Source organism: Leucoraja erinacea, chromosome 3 (genome assembly GCF_028641065.1).
Source record: "Leucoraja erinacea ecotype New England chromosome 3, Leri_hhj_1, whole genome shotgun sequence".
Lineage (NCBI taxonomy): Eukaryota > Metazoa > Chordata > Chondrichthyes > Rajiformes > Rajidae > Leucoraja > Leucoraja erinaceus.
In genome coordinates, this window is record NC_073379.1 from 92,895,128 (window position 1) to 92,908,550 (window position 13,423).

At 41.7% G+C, this 13,423-nt stretch overlaps 1 protein-coding gene across 1 annotated transcript in view; it reads left to right on the forward strand.

Moving 5' to 3' along the window:
- The window catches only part of reep5 (receptor accessory protein 5), a 35,803-nt gene extending 22,507 nt beyond the window's left edge, over nt 1-13,296 (forward strand). Inside the window, exons 3-5 of the mRNA XM_055633198.1 lie at nt 1,621-1,759; nt 9,601-9,769; nt 12,936-13,296. Of these exons, the coding sequence (XP_055489173.1) occupies nt 1,621-1,759; nt 9,601-9,769; nt 12,936-12,985 (358 nt within the window). The 3' untranslated portion in view covers nt 12,986-13,296. The remainder of the gene's footprint in view (nt 1-1,620; nt 1,760-9,600; nt 9,770-12,935) is intronic.
- The last annotated feature ends 127 nt before the right edge of the window (nt 13,297-13,423 follow it).

The following is a 13,423-nucleotide window of genomic DNA, read 5'->3' on the forward strand; positions in this document are numbered from 1 at the left end:
CTTCTTAATCGTACATCAGGTCCCCTGTCAGTGGTACTATCTGCTTGCGCTAGACTTGCCGGAAGAGTTGTGGCTGCTTTACCGGTGGGCTGATCCACCCGAGATGCCAGAGGTAGAGGCAGCCTCAGCACCTGATGGGACAGCAGCCTGTTCTTCCTCTATACACGCCGGGTTATACGGAGATTGTCACTGGCGTAATGCAGCCGCCATCATCAACAGATCATCAAATTCATCCTCTACCAGGGCTGCCTTTTCTACAGGGAGTCGGCGATATATTGCTGCCACTTGCTTTGGTTTTTTTAGGCATAGGTCCCTCATTTCCCTCTTTCTGTTTAGCACCTTTCTACTCCTCTAGGGGCTGGTTTCCTTTCTCCATCATCTCCATCCGCCCATTTCCTTATTGTTTCTATCAATTTTAAAGTTATACACAGCATTCCAACTATAACTAATAACATAGAAACATAGAAAATAGGTGAAGGAGTAGGCCATTCGGCCCTTCGAGCCTGCACCGCCATTCAATATGATCATGGCTGATCATCCAACTCCGTATCCTGTACCTGCCTTCTCTCCATACCCCCTGATCCCTTTAGCCACAAGGGCCACATCTAACTCCCCCTTAAATATAGCCAATGAACTGGCCTCTTGCTTTGCTTTTACACCACCACTGCAAATATTAATTGTGTTCCCATCTCGCCAAACCATTTCTTTTTTAGAGGTAAGCAGGAATTGGATCCTCGACTTCCTTATCCACAGTCTGTTCAAATTGGCAGAACTACCTCTTCCTCATTAACAATCAGTACACCGGCCAACAATGTCCCAGCTACACTAATCCCACGTGTCTGCGCTTTGTCCATATCCCTCCAAACCAGTCCTATCCATGTACCTGTCTAACTGTTTCTTAAACATTGGGATAGTCCCAGCCTCAACTATCTCCTCTGGCAGCTTGCCATACAACCACCACCACCCTATGTGTGAAAATGTTACCCCTCAGATTCCTATTAAATCTTTTCCCCTGCACCTTGAACCTATGTCCTCTGGTCCCCGATTCCCTTACTCTGGGCAAGAGATTCTGTGCATCTACCCGATCTATTCCTCTCATGATTTTATACACCTCTATAATATCACCCATCATCCTCCCACGTTCCAAGAAATAGAGTCGCAGTCTACTCAACATCTCCTTATAGCCCAGACCCTCTAGTCCTGGCAACAACCTCGTAAATGTTTCTGAACCTTGTCAAGCTTGACAATATCTTTCCTATAACATGGTGCCCAGAACTGAACACAATACTCTAAATGTGGCCTCACCAACGTCTTATACAACTGCAACATGACCTCCCAACTTCTATACTCAATACTCTGGCTGATGAAGGCCAATGTGCCAAAAGCCTTTTTGACCACCTTATCTACCTGCGACTCAACCTTCAAGGAACCATGCACTCCTAGATCCTTCTGCTCTACAACAGTCCCCAGAGGCCTACCATTCACTGTGCAGGTCCTGCCCTTGTTAGACGTCCCAAAATGCAACACCTCACACTTATCTGTATTAAATTCTCTATTAAGATCTTGGAGTATCTGAAACCGATAATTAACCATTGTTTATTTTGCTTTTCTCTCCTGCAGGATCAAGGCCATTGAAAGCCCTGATAAAGATGATGACACAATATGGCTGATGTACTGGGTAGTTTATGGTATCTTCAGTGTAGCTGAATTCTTCTCTGACATACTTTTTTCCTGGTTTCCGTTCTATTACATACTGAAGGTGAGTAAAAATTATTGTACTATTATTGTATTTATTATTGGATTATTATTGTAATATGTGCAAAAAAAATAGAGAGCAAGTAAAATAGCAAATATTCAAGAGGTATTGTTAGCATTAGTCAATGCTTGTCTACAGATTTAAAATGAATTTGAGGTTAATAGAAGAAAAGTTGTAGCTTAGAACAGTGCAGCACAGGAACAGGCCCTTTGGCCCACAATACCCGTGCCATGACATAGAAACATAGAAACATAGAAAATAGGTGCAGGAGTAGGCCATTCGGCCCTTCGAGCCTGCACCGCCATTCAATATGATCATGGCTGATCATCCAACTCAGTATCCTGTACCTGCCTTCTCTCCATACCCCCTGATCCCTTTATCCACAAGGGCCACATCTAACCCCCTCTTAAATATAGCCAATGAACTGGCCTCAACTACCTTCTGTGGCAGAGAATTCCAGAGATTCACCACTCTCTGTGTGAAAAATGTTTTCCTCATCTCGGTCTTAAAAGATTTCCCCCTTATCCTTAAACTATGACCCCTTGTTCTGGACTTCCCCAACATCGGGAACAATCTCCCTGCATCTAGCCTGTCCAACCCCTAAGAATTTTGTAAGTTTCTATAAGATCCCCCCTCAATCTTCTAAATTCTAGCGAGTACAAACCGAGTCTATCCAGTCTTTCTTCATATGAAAGTCCTGACATCCCAGGAATCAGTCTGGTGAACCTTCTCTGTACTCCCTCTATGGCAATAATGTCCTTCCTCAGATTAGGAGACCAAAACTGTACGCAATACTCCAGGTGTGGTCTCAACAAGACCCTGTACAACTGCAGTAGAACCTCCCTGCTCCTATACTCAAATCCTTTTGCTATGAATGCTAACATACCATTCGCTTTCTTCACTGCCTGCTGCACCTGCATGCCTACCTTCAATGACTGGTGTACCATGACACCCAGGTCTCGCTGCATCTACCCCTTTCCTAAACGGCCACCATTCAGATAATAATATACTTTCCTGTTTTTGCCACCAAAGTGGATAACCTCACATTTATCCACATTATACTGCATCTGCCATGCATTTGCCCACTCACCCAGCCTATCCAAGTCACCTTGCAGCCTCCTAGCATCCTCCTCACAGCTAAAACTGCCCCCAGCTTCGTGTCATCTGCAAACTTGGAGATGTTGCATTCAATTCCCTCGTCCAAATTATTAGTATATATTGTAAATAGCTGGGGTCCCAGCACTGAGCCTAGCGGTACTCCACTAGTCACTGCCCGCCATTGTGAAAAGGACCCGTTTACTCCTACTCTTTGCTTCCTGTCTGCCAACCAGTTCTCTATCCACATCAATACTGAACCCCCAATACCGTGCGCTTTAAGTTTGTATTCTATGACATTCTATGATTTTTTTTTTTTTGCAGTTGCATAAGAACCTCTTCCCAATGAAGAAATCTTTCATTTCTATTTCCTTTCCAGCTGTGGCATTACATCATCTTCACATTTCTAATGTTGCTTGTCTTCCTCATATATCTGCAAACTGCACAAGTACATACCCTGTTTCAGTCATAGATTTCTGCTAAACCTTAATCCATAATATCCAGTGGTCACTTCAGTGAGATAGGTCAGCTAATGTATCTCATTATCAGCACTAGTTTGCAGCCATTCTGTTTAATTGTTAAGAGGGTAGCATCTACTTTCAGTAAATAGTGATACCTGCATACTTGTTCATACTGGAGATAGGGGGAGATAGGGGGCGAGGAGGTGGAGAGGGTGCCTAGTTTTAAATTTCTGGGGGTCAACATCAGTGAGGATCTTAAATGGTCTGTGAACTCTGCTGTAGTTGTAAAAAAGGCGCAACAGAGACTTTACTTCCTCAGAAACACTGAGGAAGGCCCATCTGTCTGCTAAACTGCTGGAGTCTTTCTACCGCTGTTCGGTAGAAAGCATACTGACTTACTGCATAACTGCCTGGTTTGGGAACTGTTCAGCAGCTGACAGAGCAGCTCTCCAGAGGGTGATAAAAACTGCCCAGGGTAACATTGGACTCCCCCTGCCCCCTCTGGAGGACATTTACCACTCCAGATGCCGCAGCAGGACCTGTAATATCGTGAAAGACATTACACATCCTTGTCACCACCTTTTCACACTGCTGCCCTCAGGAAAAAGGTACAGGTCGCTAAAGTCACGCACTGCCACACTCAAGAACAGCTTTTACCCATCAGCAACCTTGGAACTGAACTCTGTCTCGAGAGCGGGTTATGGGGAAGGAGGGGGGGTGGGAGAGAGTGTTAATTTATGTAAATGTGAATCCATGGGTGGGTTTGGGGAGGGAGGGAGTGTAAAAAGTATGAGTATGTGAATGTTTGAAGTTCTTTTAAATGGAGAGACAGTAATCTCGATGTATGTGACACATGCAATGACAATAAAGCATTCTGATCTGATCTGATCATTCACGTTCTGGATAAACATTAAAAGAGAATAGTATCAGGAATTGAATGCTCTTGCTAGTTATACGATGGCTGCATTCAAACTGTTGTGACTAATTTGAGTTTTTTTCAGAGAGGGCATATTTTTAAAGAGGAAGGTGGACAGATGCTTTAAAAAAAATGTGCTGCTTATTCCATATTCAAGTGAAATGCCACATTTTGAGCGATGGAGATAACAGGAATCTACATCTTATGTATTTAGTCACTTTCTGTGCTTTTTTTATTTGCTATGGGACCATATTTTGTAAATCCATGCTGACTTGTTTTTATCCTGTTGCTGTTTCTCCCAAATGATCTGCTACTGCACCTTTTAATAATGGATTCCATCATTTCCTCCACCACTGGTGTCGTATCCCACACCGTCATACTGATCTCATGGTCAAGGAAGAAGATGCTCTACTCTCTCTGTCTCTGTCTCTCTCTCTCTCTGTCTGTATCTGTCTCTGTCTCTCTCTTGACTGTGCTGCAGATTTTCCAGCTCAACATAAAACTCACCTCCTTACGATTGGGCTCTAATATTGCAAAGAACAGGATTTATCATGCAATCAAAACATCAGAAAATTATCTCCAATTAATGTCCCCAATTGCACAAGGCATTTTGAATCACATTGATTACATGTACAGGGCATTGCTCAATCTATAACCACAGAAGTGTTTTCCCAGCTGCACCAGAATCTAATGTAAATAGCCACTAAACTGCAAATTTTCAAAGTTAGAATTAATTTCCAAAGCAAAAATAAAATCAATAACCACAAAGTGAAACTGTTGACATTTGAGATCTAAACTCCCATTGTAATCCAAAGGCAAAATACTGGAGATGCTGAAAGTTTGGAGAATGCTAGAAATATTCTGCATGTCAAGCAGCGTTAGTGGGGCAAGAAATGGAGCAGACATTTCAAGTTGATGACCTTTCATGGATCCTGAGGAGGGAAAAGCTGACCTGTGTCTACAAATCCTCACACTTGTTCATAATCCAGCCTCATTAAGTGAATGGAGGTGCGACAAGCACACACTAATACAGAAACTATTAGTCTTGTCATGAGGAGATCCCAGTGCCTTCTGCAGTCTAGACTCGTCCTCTTCTGATGCTCTTCCTCGGGCAATCCCTTGAGATTGGGGATGATTGAGGATTGAGGTTATCCATTTTGGTGGCAAAAACGGGAAAGCAGACTATTATCTAAATGGTGGCCAATTGGGAAAGGGGGAGATGCAGCGAGACCTGGGTGTCATGGTACACCAGTCATTGAAGGTAGGCATGCAGGTGCAGCAGGCAGTAAAGAAAGTGAATGGTATGTTGGCTTTCATAGCAAAAGGATTTGAGTATAGTAGCAGGGAGGTTCTACTGCAGTTGTACAGGGTCTTGGTGAGACCACACCTGGAGTATTGCGTACAGTTTTGGTCTCCAAATCTGAGGAAGGACATTATTGCCATAGAGGGAGTGCAGAGAAGGTTCACCAGACTGATTCCTGGGATGTCAGGACTGTCTTATGAAGAAAGACTGGATAGACTTGGTTTATACTCTCTAGAATTTAGGAGATTGAGAGGGGATCTTATAGAAACTTACAAAATTCTTAAGGGGTTGGACAGGCTAGATGCAGGAAGATTGGTCCCGATGTTGGGGAAGTCCAGGACAAGAGGTCACAACTTAAGGGTAAGGGGGAAATCCTTTAAAACCGAGATGAGGAGAACTTTTTTCACACAGAGAGTGGTGAATCTCTGGAACTCTCTGCCACAGAGGGTAGTTGAGGCCAGTTCATTGGCTATATTTAAGAGGGAGTTAGATGTGGCCCTTGTGGCCAAGGGGATCAGAGGGTATGGAGAGATGGCAGGTACGGGATACTGAGTTGGATGATCAGCCATGATCATATTGAATAGCGGTGCAGGCTCGAAGGGCCGAATGGCCTACTCCTGCACCTAATTTCTATGTTTCTATATTCCCCCCCCCCCTACTGCTGAATTCATGGAACTGAATTTCAGAAGCTGTTACACATTCACCATAAGTTACCAGGGATATATATTTTTGTCTTTCTGTCCCTGATGTTTTGAAATGTTTCATAATCCTAAGCTGTTCAGACATGGAATAAATATGTTTTTTTTTTTTTTTTTGACATTACTCCCCTTCCTCTTTTTCGCCATCTGAAGGATCTTGCACTTTCAGAATATAACACCATTTTAGAATTTTTCACTGCATATCCTTCCTCCAACATTGTCCAAGATTATTTCTGTAGAAACATTTGTATGCATTATTTATTGATGTATGGGATTGCACATTATTAAATAAAGTGTGGTTATGTATAGTTTTTTTTCAAAAATTACATTATTTTTATCCAAATAAGTGAAGTCTCCATTTCCTTTAGTTGCATTTAGAGCATGTACTCTTGAGGGAAGCCAGATAAAACAAAGAACCTAAAAAACAAATGTTGATATAATTTAGTTTTGTAGCAAGTAAAAAGGAAGTAATTTTGAAAAAAGGGTGATCCAAATAACATTTTATGTTCTGCATTCCTGTTCTTATAAGGAACAACTGCAAAAGCCTAATTCTTAAATCATTTTTAAAATTCAACAGTGTAGTGGTATAAAAGTGTTTGATGTTTTAAACTCAGAATTGGTAACAGTGCAGTACTAGGATAGAAGATGTGTCATTTAGTTGAGCTAGTCACAACTTGTAACCTCTTTTAGCTTAGATTAGCCAAGTGTTGAGCCATTCCTGATTATAGTGGGAACTGTAAGATGTGTTGCTGCAAATGAATTGCCAAACAATGTAACCTTCTATTGCAAAATCTATTATATCTTTCTGATATTAAGAGGATAAGCATTATAAAATAAACCATATATCTCTCGTGCCAATTGCATTTGAGGGATAAAACGATTTGCAAAAGTATAGTACTAGTACATGTTCTAAGGTGTTCTCGAGCACTGTACAGCCTTTGTAAACATACTTCCACTATAAACTTCACTATTGGACAGTACTGCAAATTTGTGATTGTTAATGCAGTGTTGAGCTTCATCAGCAGACATGTTCCAGTCAACATTAGGCATTTGCTTTAAAGGGATCCATTGCTCTAAATGGATTTATGCCCCCACAGACATACTAAAGAGATTGATTATTGAAGGATTATACTGATTTTCCTGATTAGTGTCAGGGGTTATGGGGAGAAGGAGAATGGAGTTAGAAGGGATCGGTTGATCAGCCATGAATGGCAGAGTAGACGATGGGCCGAATGGCCTAATTTTGCTCCTATCACTTATGACCTACTGATGGAATATACAAAAGAGATTGAATAATAAGCAGAAGTGAAAACCGGTCTACTTTAAAGGCTAGTACTTGTCCCACAATGAAAAGTAAGTCGAGTCCTGGTATAGAGAGAATCATTCCTGATTTTGCATGTTCAGGAATTAATGTTAAGCTCAGAACAAAGTCTCTGCTATTGCCCTCCCTTTCCTGCTCAGTGTACATGGTGGCTCACTGCTCAAATAACTCACATTTCTCTTCTGACCTTTCCATTACCTTTCTCCCCACCTGTTTGCTAATATTTCACCCTTTTTATTCATTTGTTGCCTTCTTTCATTACTCTCTCGCAATCCCCAAAAGCTTGCAGCAATGCATGTTTTACAATGAGTTGATGGGGATTTTGTCTTTCTGATTTGCAGTGCCATTTAGGCCAAAGGTAAGACCTGACTTTTCCAATGTTTAAAAACAAAACTCACATCCTATGAAGATAGTCAATTGTAGAAGTGACAAAAGTGAACCATATAACAATTACAGCACGGAAACAGGCCATCTCGGCCCTACAAGTCCGTGCCGAACAACTTTTTTCCCTTAGTCCCACCTGTCTGCACTCATACCATAACCCTCCATTCCCTTCTCATCCATATGCCTATCCAATTTATTTTTAAATGATACCAACGAACCTGCCTCCACCACTTCCACTGGAAGCTCATTCCACACCGCTACCACTCTCTGAGTAAAGAAGTTCCCCTCATGTTACCCCTAAACTTCTGTCCCTTAATTCTGAAGTCATGTCCTCTTGTTTGAATCTTCCCTATTCTCAAAGGGAAAAGCTTGTCCACATCAACTCTGTCTATCCCTCTCATCATTTTAAAGACCTCTATCAAGTCCCCCCTTAACCTTCTGCGCTCCAGAGAATAAAGACCTAACTTATTCAACCTTTCTCTGTAACTTAGTTGTTAAAACCCAGGCAACATTCTAGTAAATCTCCTCTGTACTCTCTCTATTTTGTTGACATCCTTCCTATAACTGGGCGACCAAAATTGTACACCATACTCCAGATTTGGTCTCACCAATGCCTTGTACAATTTTAACATTACATCCCAGCTTCTATACTCAATGCTCTGATTTATAAAGGCTAGTATACCAAAAGCTTTCTTTACCACCCTATCTATATGAGATTCCACCTTCAAGGAACTATGCACGATTATTCCCAGATCCCTCTGTTCAACTGCATTCTTCAATTCCCTACCATTTACCATGTAGGTCCTATTTTGATTTGTCCTGCCAAGGTGTAGCACCTCACATTTATCAGCATTAAACTCCATCTGCCATCTTTCAGCCCATTCTTCCAAATGGCCTAAATCACTCTGTAGACTTTGGAAATCCTCCTCATTATCCACAACACCCCCTATCTTGGTATCATCTGCATACTTACTAATCCAATTTACCACACCTTCATCCAGATCATTGATGTACATGCCAAACAACAAAGGATCCAACACAGATCCCTGAGGCACCCCACTAGTCACCTGCCTCCAACCCGATAAACAGCCATCCAACATAACCCTCTGGCGTCACCCATTCAGCCACTGTTGAATCCATCTTGCTACTCCTGCATTTATACCCAACAGTTGAACCTTCTTAACCAACCTTCCATGAGGAACCTTGTTAAAGGCCTTACTAAAGTCCATATAGACAACATCCACTGCTTTACCCTCGTCAATTTCCCTAATAACCTCTTCAAAAAATTCAAGAAGATTAGTCAAACATGACCTTCCAGGCACAAATCCATGTTGACTGTTCCTAATCACACTCTGTTTATCTGGATGCTTATATATATTGTCTCTAGTATCTTTTCCATTAATTTGCCCACCGCTGAAGTCAAACTAACAGGTCTATAATTGCTCGGTTTACTCTTAGAACCCTTTTTAAACAATGGAACAACATGCGCAGTACGCCAATCCTCGGGGACTATTCCGGTTTCTAATGACATTAGCAAATAATTCTATTAAGTTATCCTAGAAGATAATTTAAGTGATAGTTGATATAAAAGTTCATTGTAATACAATAGCACTATAGACTAATGAAATATCTCATGTTACTGACTATCTCATTGTCTGATATTTAGTGTGCGTTCCTGGTTTGGTGCATGTCTCCCACCTCGAGCAACGGCTCACAGATGCTCTACAAGCGTTTTATCCGCCCTTTCTTTCACAAGCATGAGGCTGAGCTGGACAAAGTTGCGAAGAATATTAGCGACCGGGCCTCAGAAGCTGCCGATAGCATCAGAGAAAATGGTAAGATGAAAACAAGGCATTATTTCTCTAATAGATTTGTAAGATTTGACTTGAGAATTAAGGGACTGAAGTTTAGGGGTAACATGAGGGGGAACTTCTTTACTCAGAGGTGGCTGTGTGGAATGAGCTTCCAGTGAAGGTGGTGGAGGCAGGTTTGTTTTATTCATTTAAAAATAAATTGGATAGTTATATGGACGGGAAATGAATGGAGGGTTATGGTCTGAGTGCAGGTATATGGGACATGGGGAGAATATGTGTTCGGCACGGACTAGAAGGGTCGAGATGGCCTGTTTCCGTGCTGTAATTGTTATATGGTTAAGCAGATCTGCTACACTGAATCTTTACATCAATTGGAAGATAGAAACAAAAGCTGGAATAACTCAGCGCGACAGGCAGCTCCTCTGGTGAGAAGAAATGTGTGACGTTTTGGGTCGAGACTCTTCTTCTGACTGGTCAGGGACAAGGGAAACAAGCGATAGAGACAATGATGTAGAGAGATAAAGAATAATGAATAAAAGATATGCAAAAAAGTAACAATGATAAGGAAACAGGCTGTTTGTTGGGTGAAAATGAAAAGCTTGTGCAACGTGGGTGGGGGAGGAGGGATAGAGAGAGGGGGAATGCTGGGGCTACCTGGTGTAATAAATCACTATTCATACCACTGGGCTGTAAGCTGACCAAGCTAAATGGGAGATGCATTAAATGTTTCTATAGACCCTGTAAAGTAACAATCTTAAAGCAAACATATTGAAAGGGAGAACAATTGTTACAAGAACCCTTCAGTAATGCTTTAGCTTAAGGATAAGGGGGAAATCCTTTAAAACCGAGATGAGGAGAACTTTTTTCACACAGAGAGTGGTGAATCTCTGGAACTCTCTGCCACAGAGGGTAGTTGAGGCCAGTTCATTGGCTATATTTAAGAGGGAGTTAGATGTGGCCCTTGTGGCCAAGGGGATCAGAGGGTATGGAGAGAAGGCAGGTACGGGATACTGAGTTGGATGATCAGCCATGATTATATTAAATGGCGGTGCAGGCTCGAAGGGCCGAATGGCCTACTCCTGCACCTAATTTCTATGTTTCTATGTAATGCTTTGTCCTGTGAGTGGGATATATCTAGATCTTCAGTGTAGCAGTGATGACGAAGAATTGGGATATATCTAGATGATCATTTGCAATATCCTGGGTCATTCACCGTTCCAGGGCATTTATCCTAGAGTTCCGCATATCTACTCTGCATGATTGCATGGACAATTACTGTTGGAAGATTGCTGCTTTAGGTGCTGTGCTGGGATATCCCATCCCAAGCCTTGCTGTGCTGATCAGCTTGTGAATGTTAATTGGCGATACATCCTGGAAAATAGATTAAAACACACTGCCTGAGTAAATGATGTGGGCAGGTAAGGTCATTCACTTTATAAGTATCGAGACGAGCACTTGAATCGCCAACAAATCGTCTGTAGATCAAATACTGGTACATGGGATTAGTACAGATATGTACCAAATGGTCACCATGATCTGTTTATGTGCTGTACGACTATGAAACTTCGAAAAATAGGTGCAGGAGACCATTCGGCCCTTCGAGCCAGCACCGCCATTTAATATGATCATGGCTGATCATCTAAAATCAATACCCCGTTCCTGCGTTTTCCCCATATCCCTTAATTCCTCTAGCCCAAATAGCTATATCTAACTCTCTCTTGAAAACATCCAGTGAATCGGCCTCCACTGCCTTCTGTGGCAGAGAAGTCCACAGATTTACAACTCTCTAGGTGGAAAGGTTTTTCTTCATCTCAGTCCTAAATAGCCTACCCCTTATTCTTAAACTGTGATCCCTGGTTCTGCACTCCCCCGACATCAGGAACATTTTTCTTGCATCTGGCCTGCACAATCTATTAAGAATTGTATGCTTCTATAAGATCTCCATTCATCCCTCAAAATTCCAGTGAATACAAGCCCAGTCAACCCATTCTTTCAGCATATGTCAGTCCTGCCATCCGTCAATTAACCTGGCGAACCTACGCTGCATTCCCTCAATAGCAACAATGCCCTTCTTCAAATTAGGAGACCAAAATTGCACACAATACTCCAGGTGTGGTCTCACCAGGGCCCTGTACAACTGCAATAGGACCTCCTTGCTCCTAAACTCAAATCCTCTAGCAATGAAGGCCAACATGCCATTAGCTATCGTCACTGCCTGCTGTACCTGCATGCTTACTTTCAGTGACTGATGAACAAACATACCCAGGTCTCGTGCACCTCCCATTTTCCTAATCTGACACCATTCATATAATAATCTGCCTTCCTGTTCTTGTTACCAAAGTGGATAACCTCATATTTATCCACATTATACTGCATCTGCCCACTCACCCAATCTATCCGTCACTTTGCATCCTCCTCGCAGCTCACACTGCCGCCCAGCTCTGTGTCATCCGCAAACTTGGAGATGTCACATTTAATTCCCTCATCTAAATCGTTAATATATATTGTAAATAACTGGGATCCCAGCACTGAGCCTTGCGGCACCCCACTAGTCACTGCCTGCCATACTGAAAAGGACCCGTTAATTCCTACTCTTTGCTTCCTGTCTGCCAATCAGTTCTCTATCCATGTCAATACCCTACCCCCAATACCATGTGCTCTAATTTTGTACACTAATCCCTTGTGTGGGACTTTGTCAAAGGCTTTTCAAAAGTCCAGTTACTCCACATCCACTGGCTCTCCCTGATCCATTCTACTTGTTACATCCTCAATGTAAACCAAGATCAACATTGATTGAGCCAAAAAATGTTGTGGGCATAATGGCAACAGCATGAGAACAGGCCCATTGAACTACCGAGTCTGCACAAACCATCAAGTATCCATTTACAACCTATTTTATTCTCCCCGACATTTCCAATTCCCCACACATTCTACCACTTGTGCAACACACTAATTGGCCACTGTACATTGTCCTGAACCTATTGGTAGTGTAGTCTGCTAGTATTTATTCTTTTGACCTTCAACGGCCAATGTGAAGGAATTGATGTGCCATGTGAGTGCAGGACATTTACTAAACATTGCAATAGTTTATGTACGATGGTGGTTTGGCAATTTATCTTTGGCACCATGAACAAGTAAATAAACATGTAATAATGCTTTTTATTTTTGTGCATTTGTGTCTCTCCAGCTAAGAAAGCAACAGCAAACTTAATCTTTGAAGAGAAGAAGAGCACTTAAATAATCGCGTTTAGAAAGCTTGCCTTTATTCTTTGCTCCCTGGGATCCAGAGCGTTAAGATACTGCCTTTGGAAAGTTTTTTTTAATGTACACTTTAAATGCATTTCTTATCGATATACTCGGTTTTACCAAAAGCAAGTGGAAACTATATAATACTCAATTTTAATGTAATACTATATTCAGTATTTAAATGCGTATTGCAAGAAAATCATATGCTACTGGCAATGATGGAATTTCAATTTTAGTGGAAAAAAATCTGGTTTATCATGTCCTTTTATTGTCTGGTGAATGTTTAATAAACTTCTAAAGTCGACCTTTATCTGAACAATTTATTCAAACTAATTAGTGGTTGTATAGTGTTTTTCCAGGCAAATGTATTATCACGAACCAGTACAGAAACCTAAACTAGATACGTGCAGGGTGCTGATAAGACGTGGC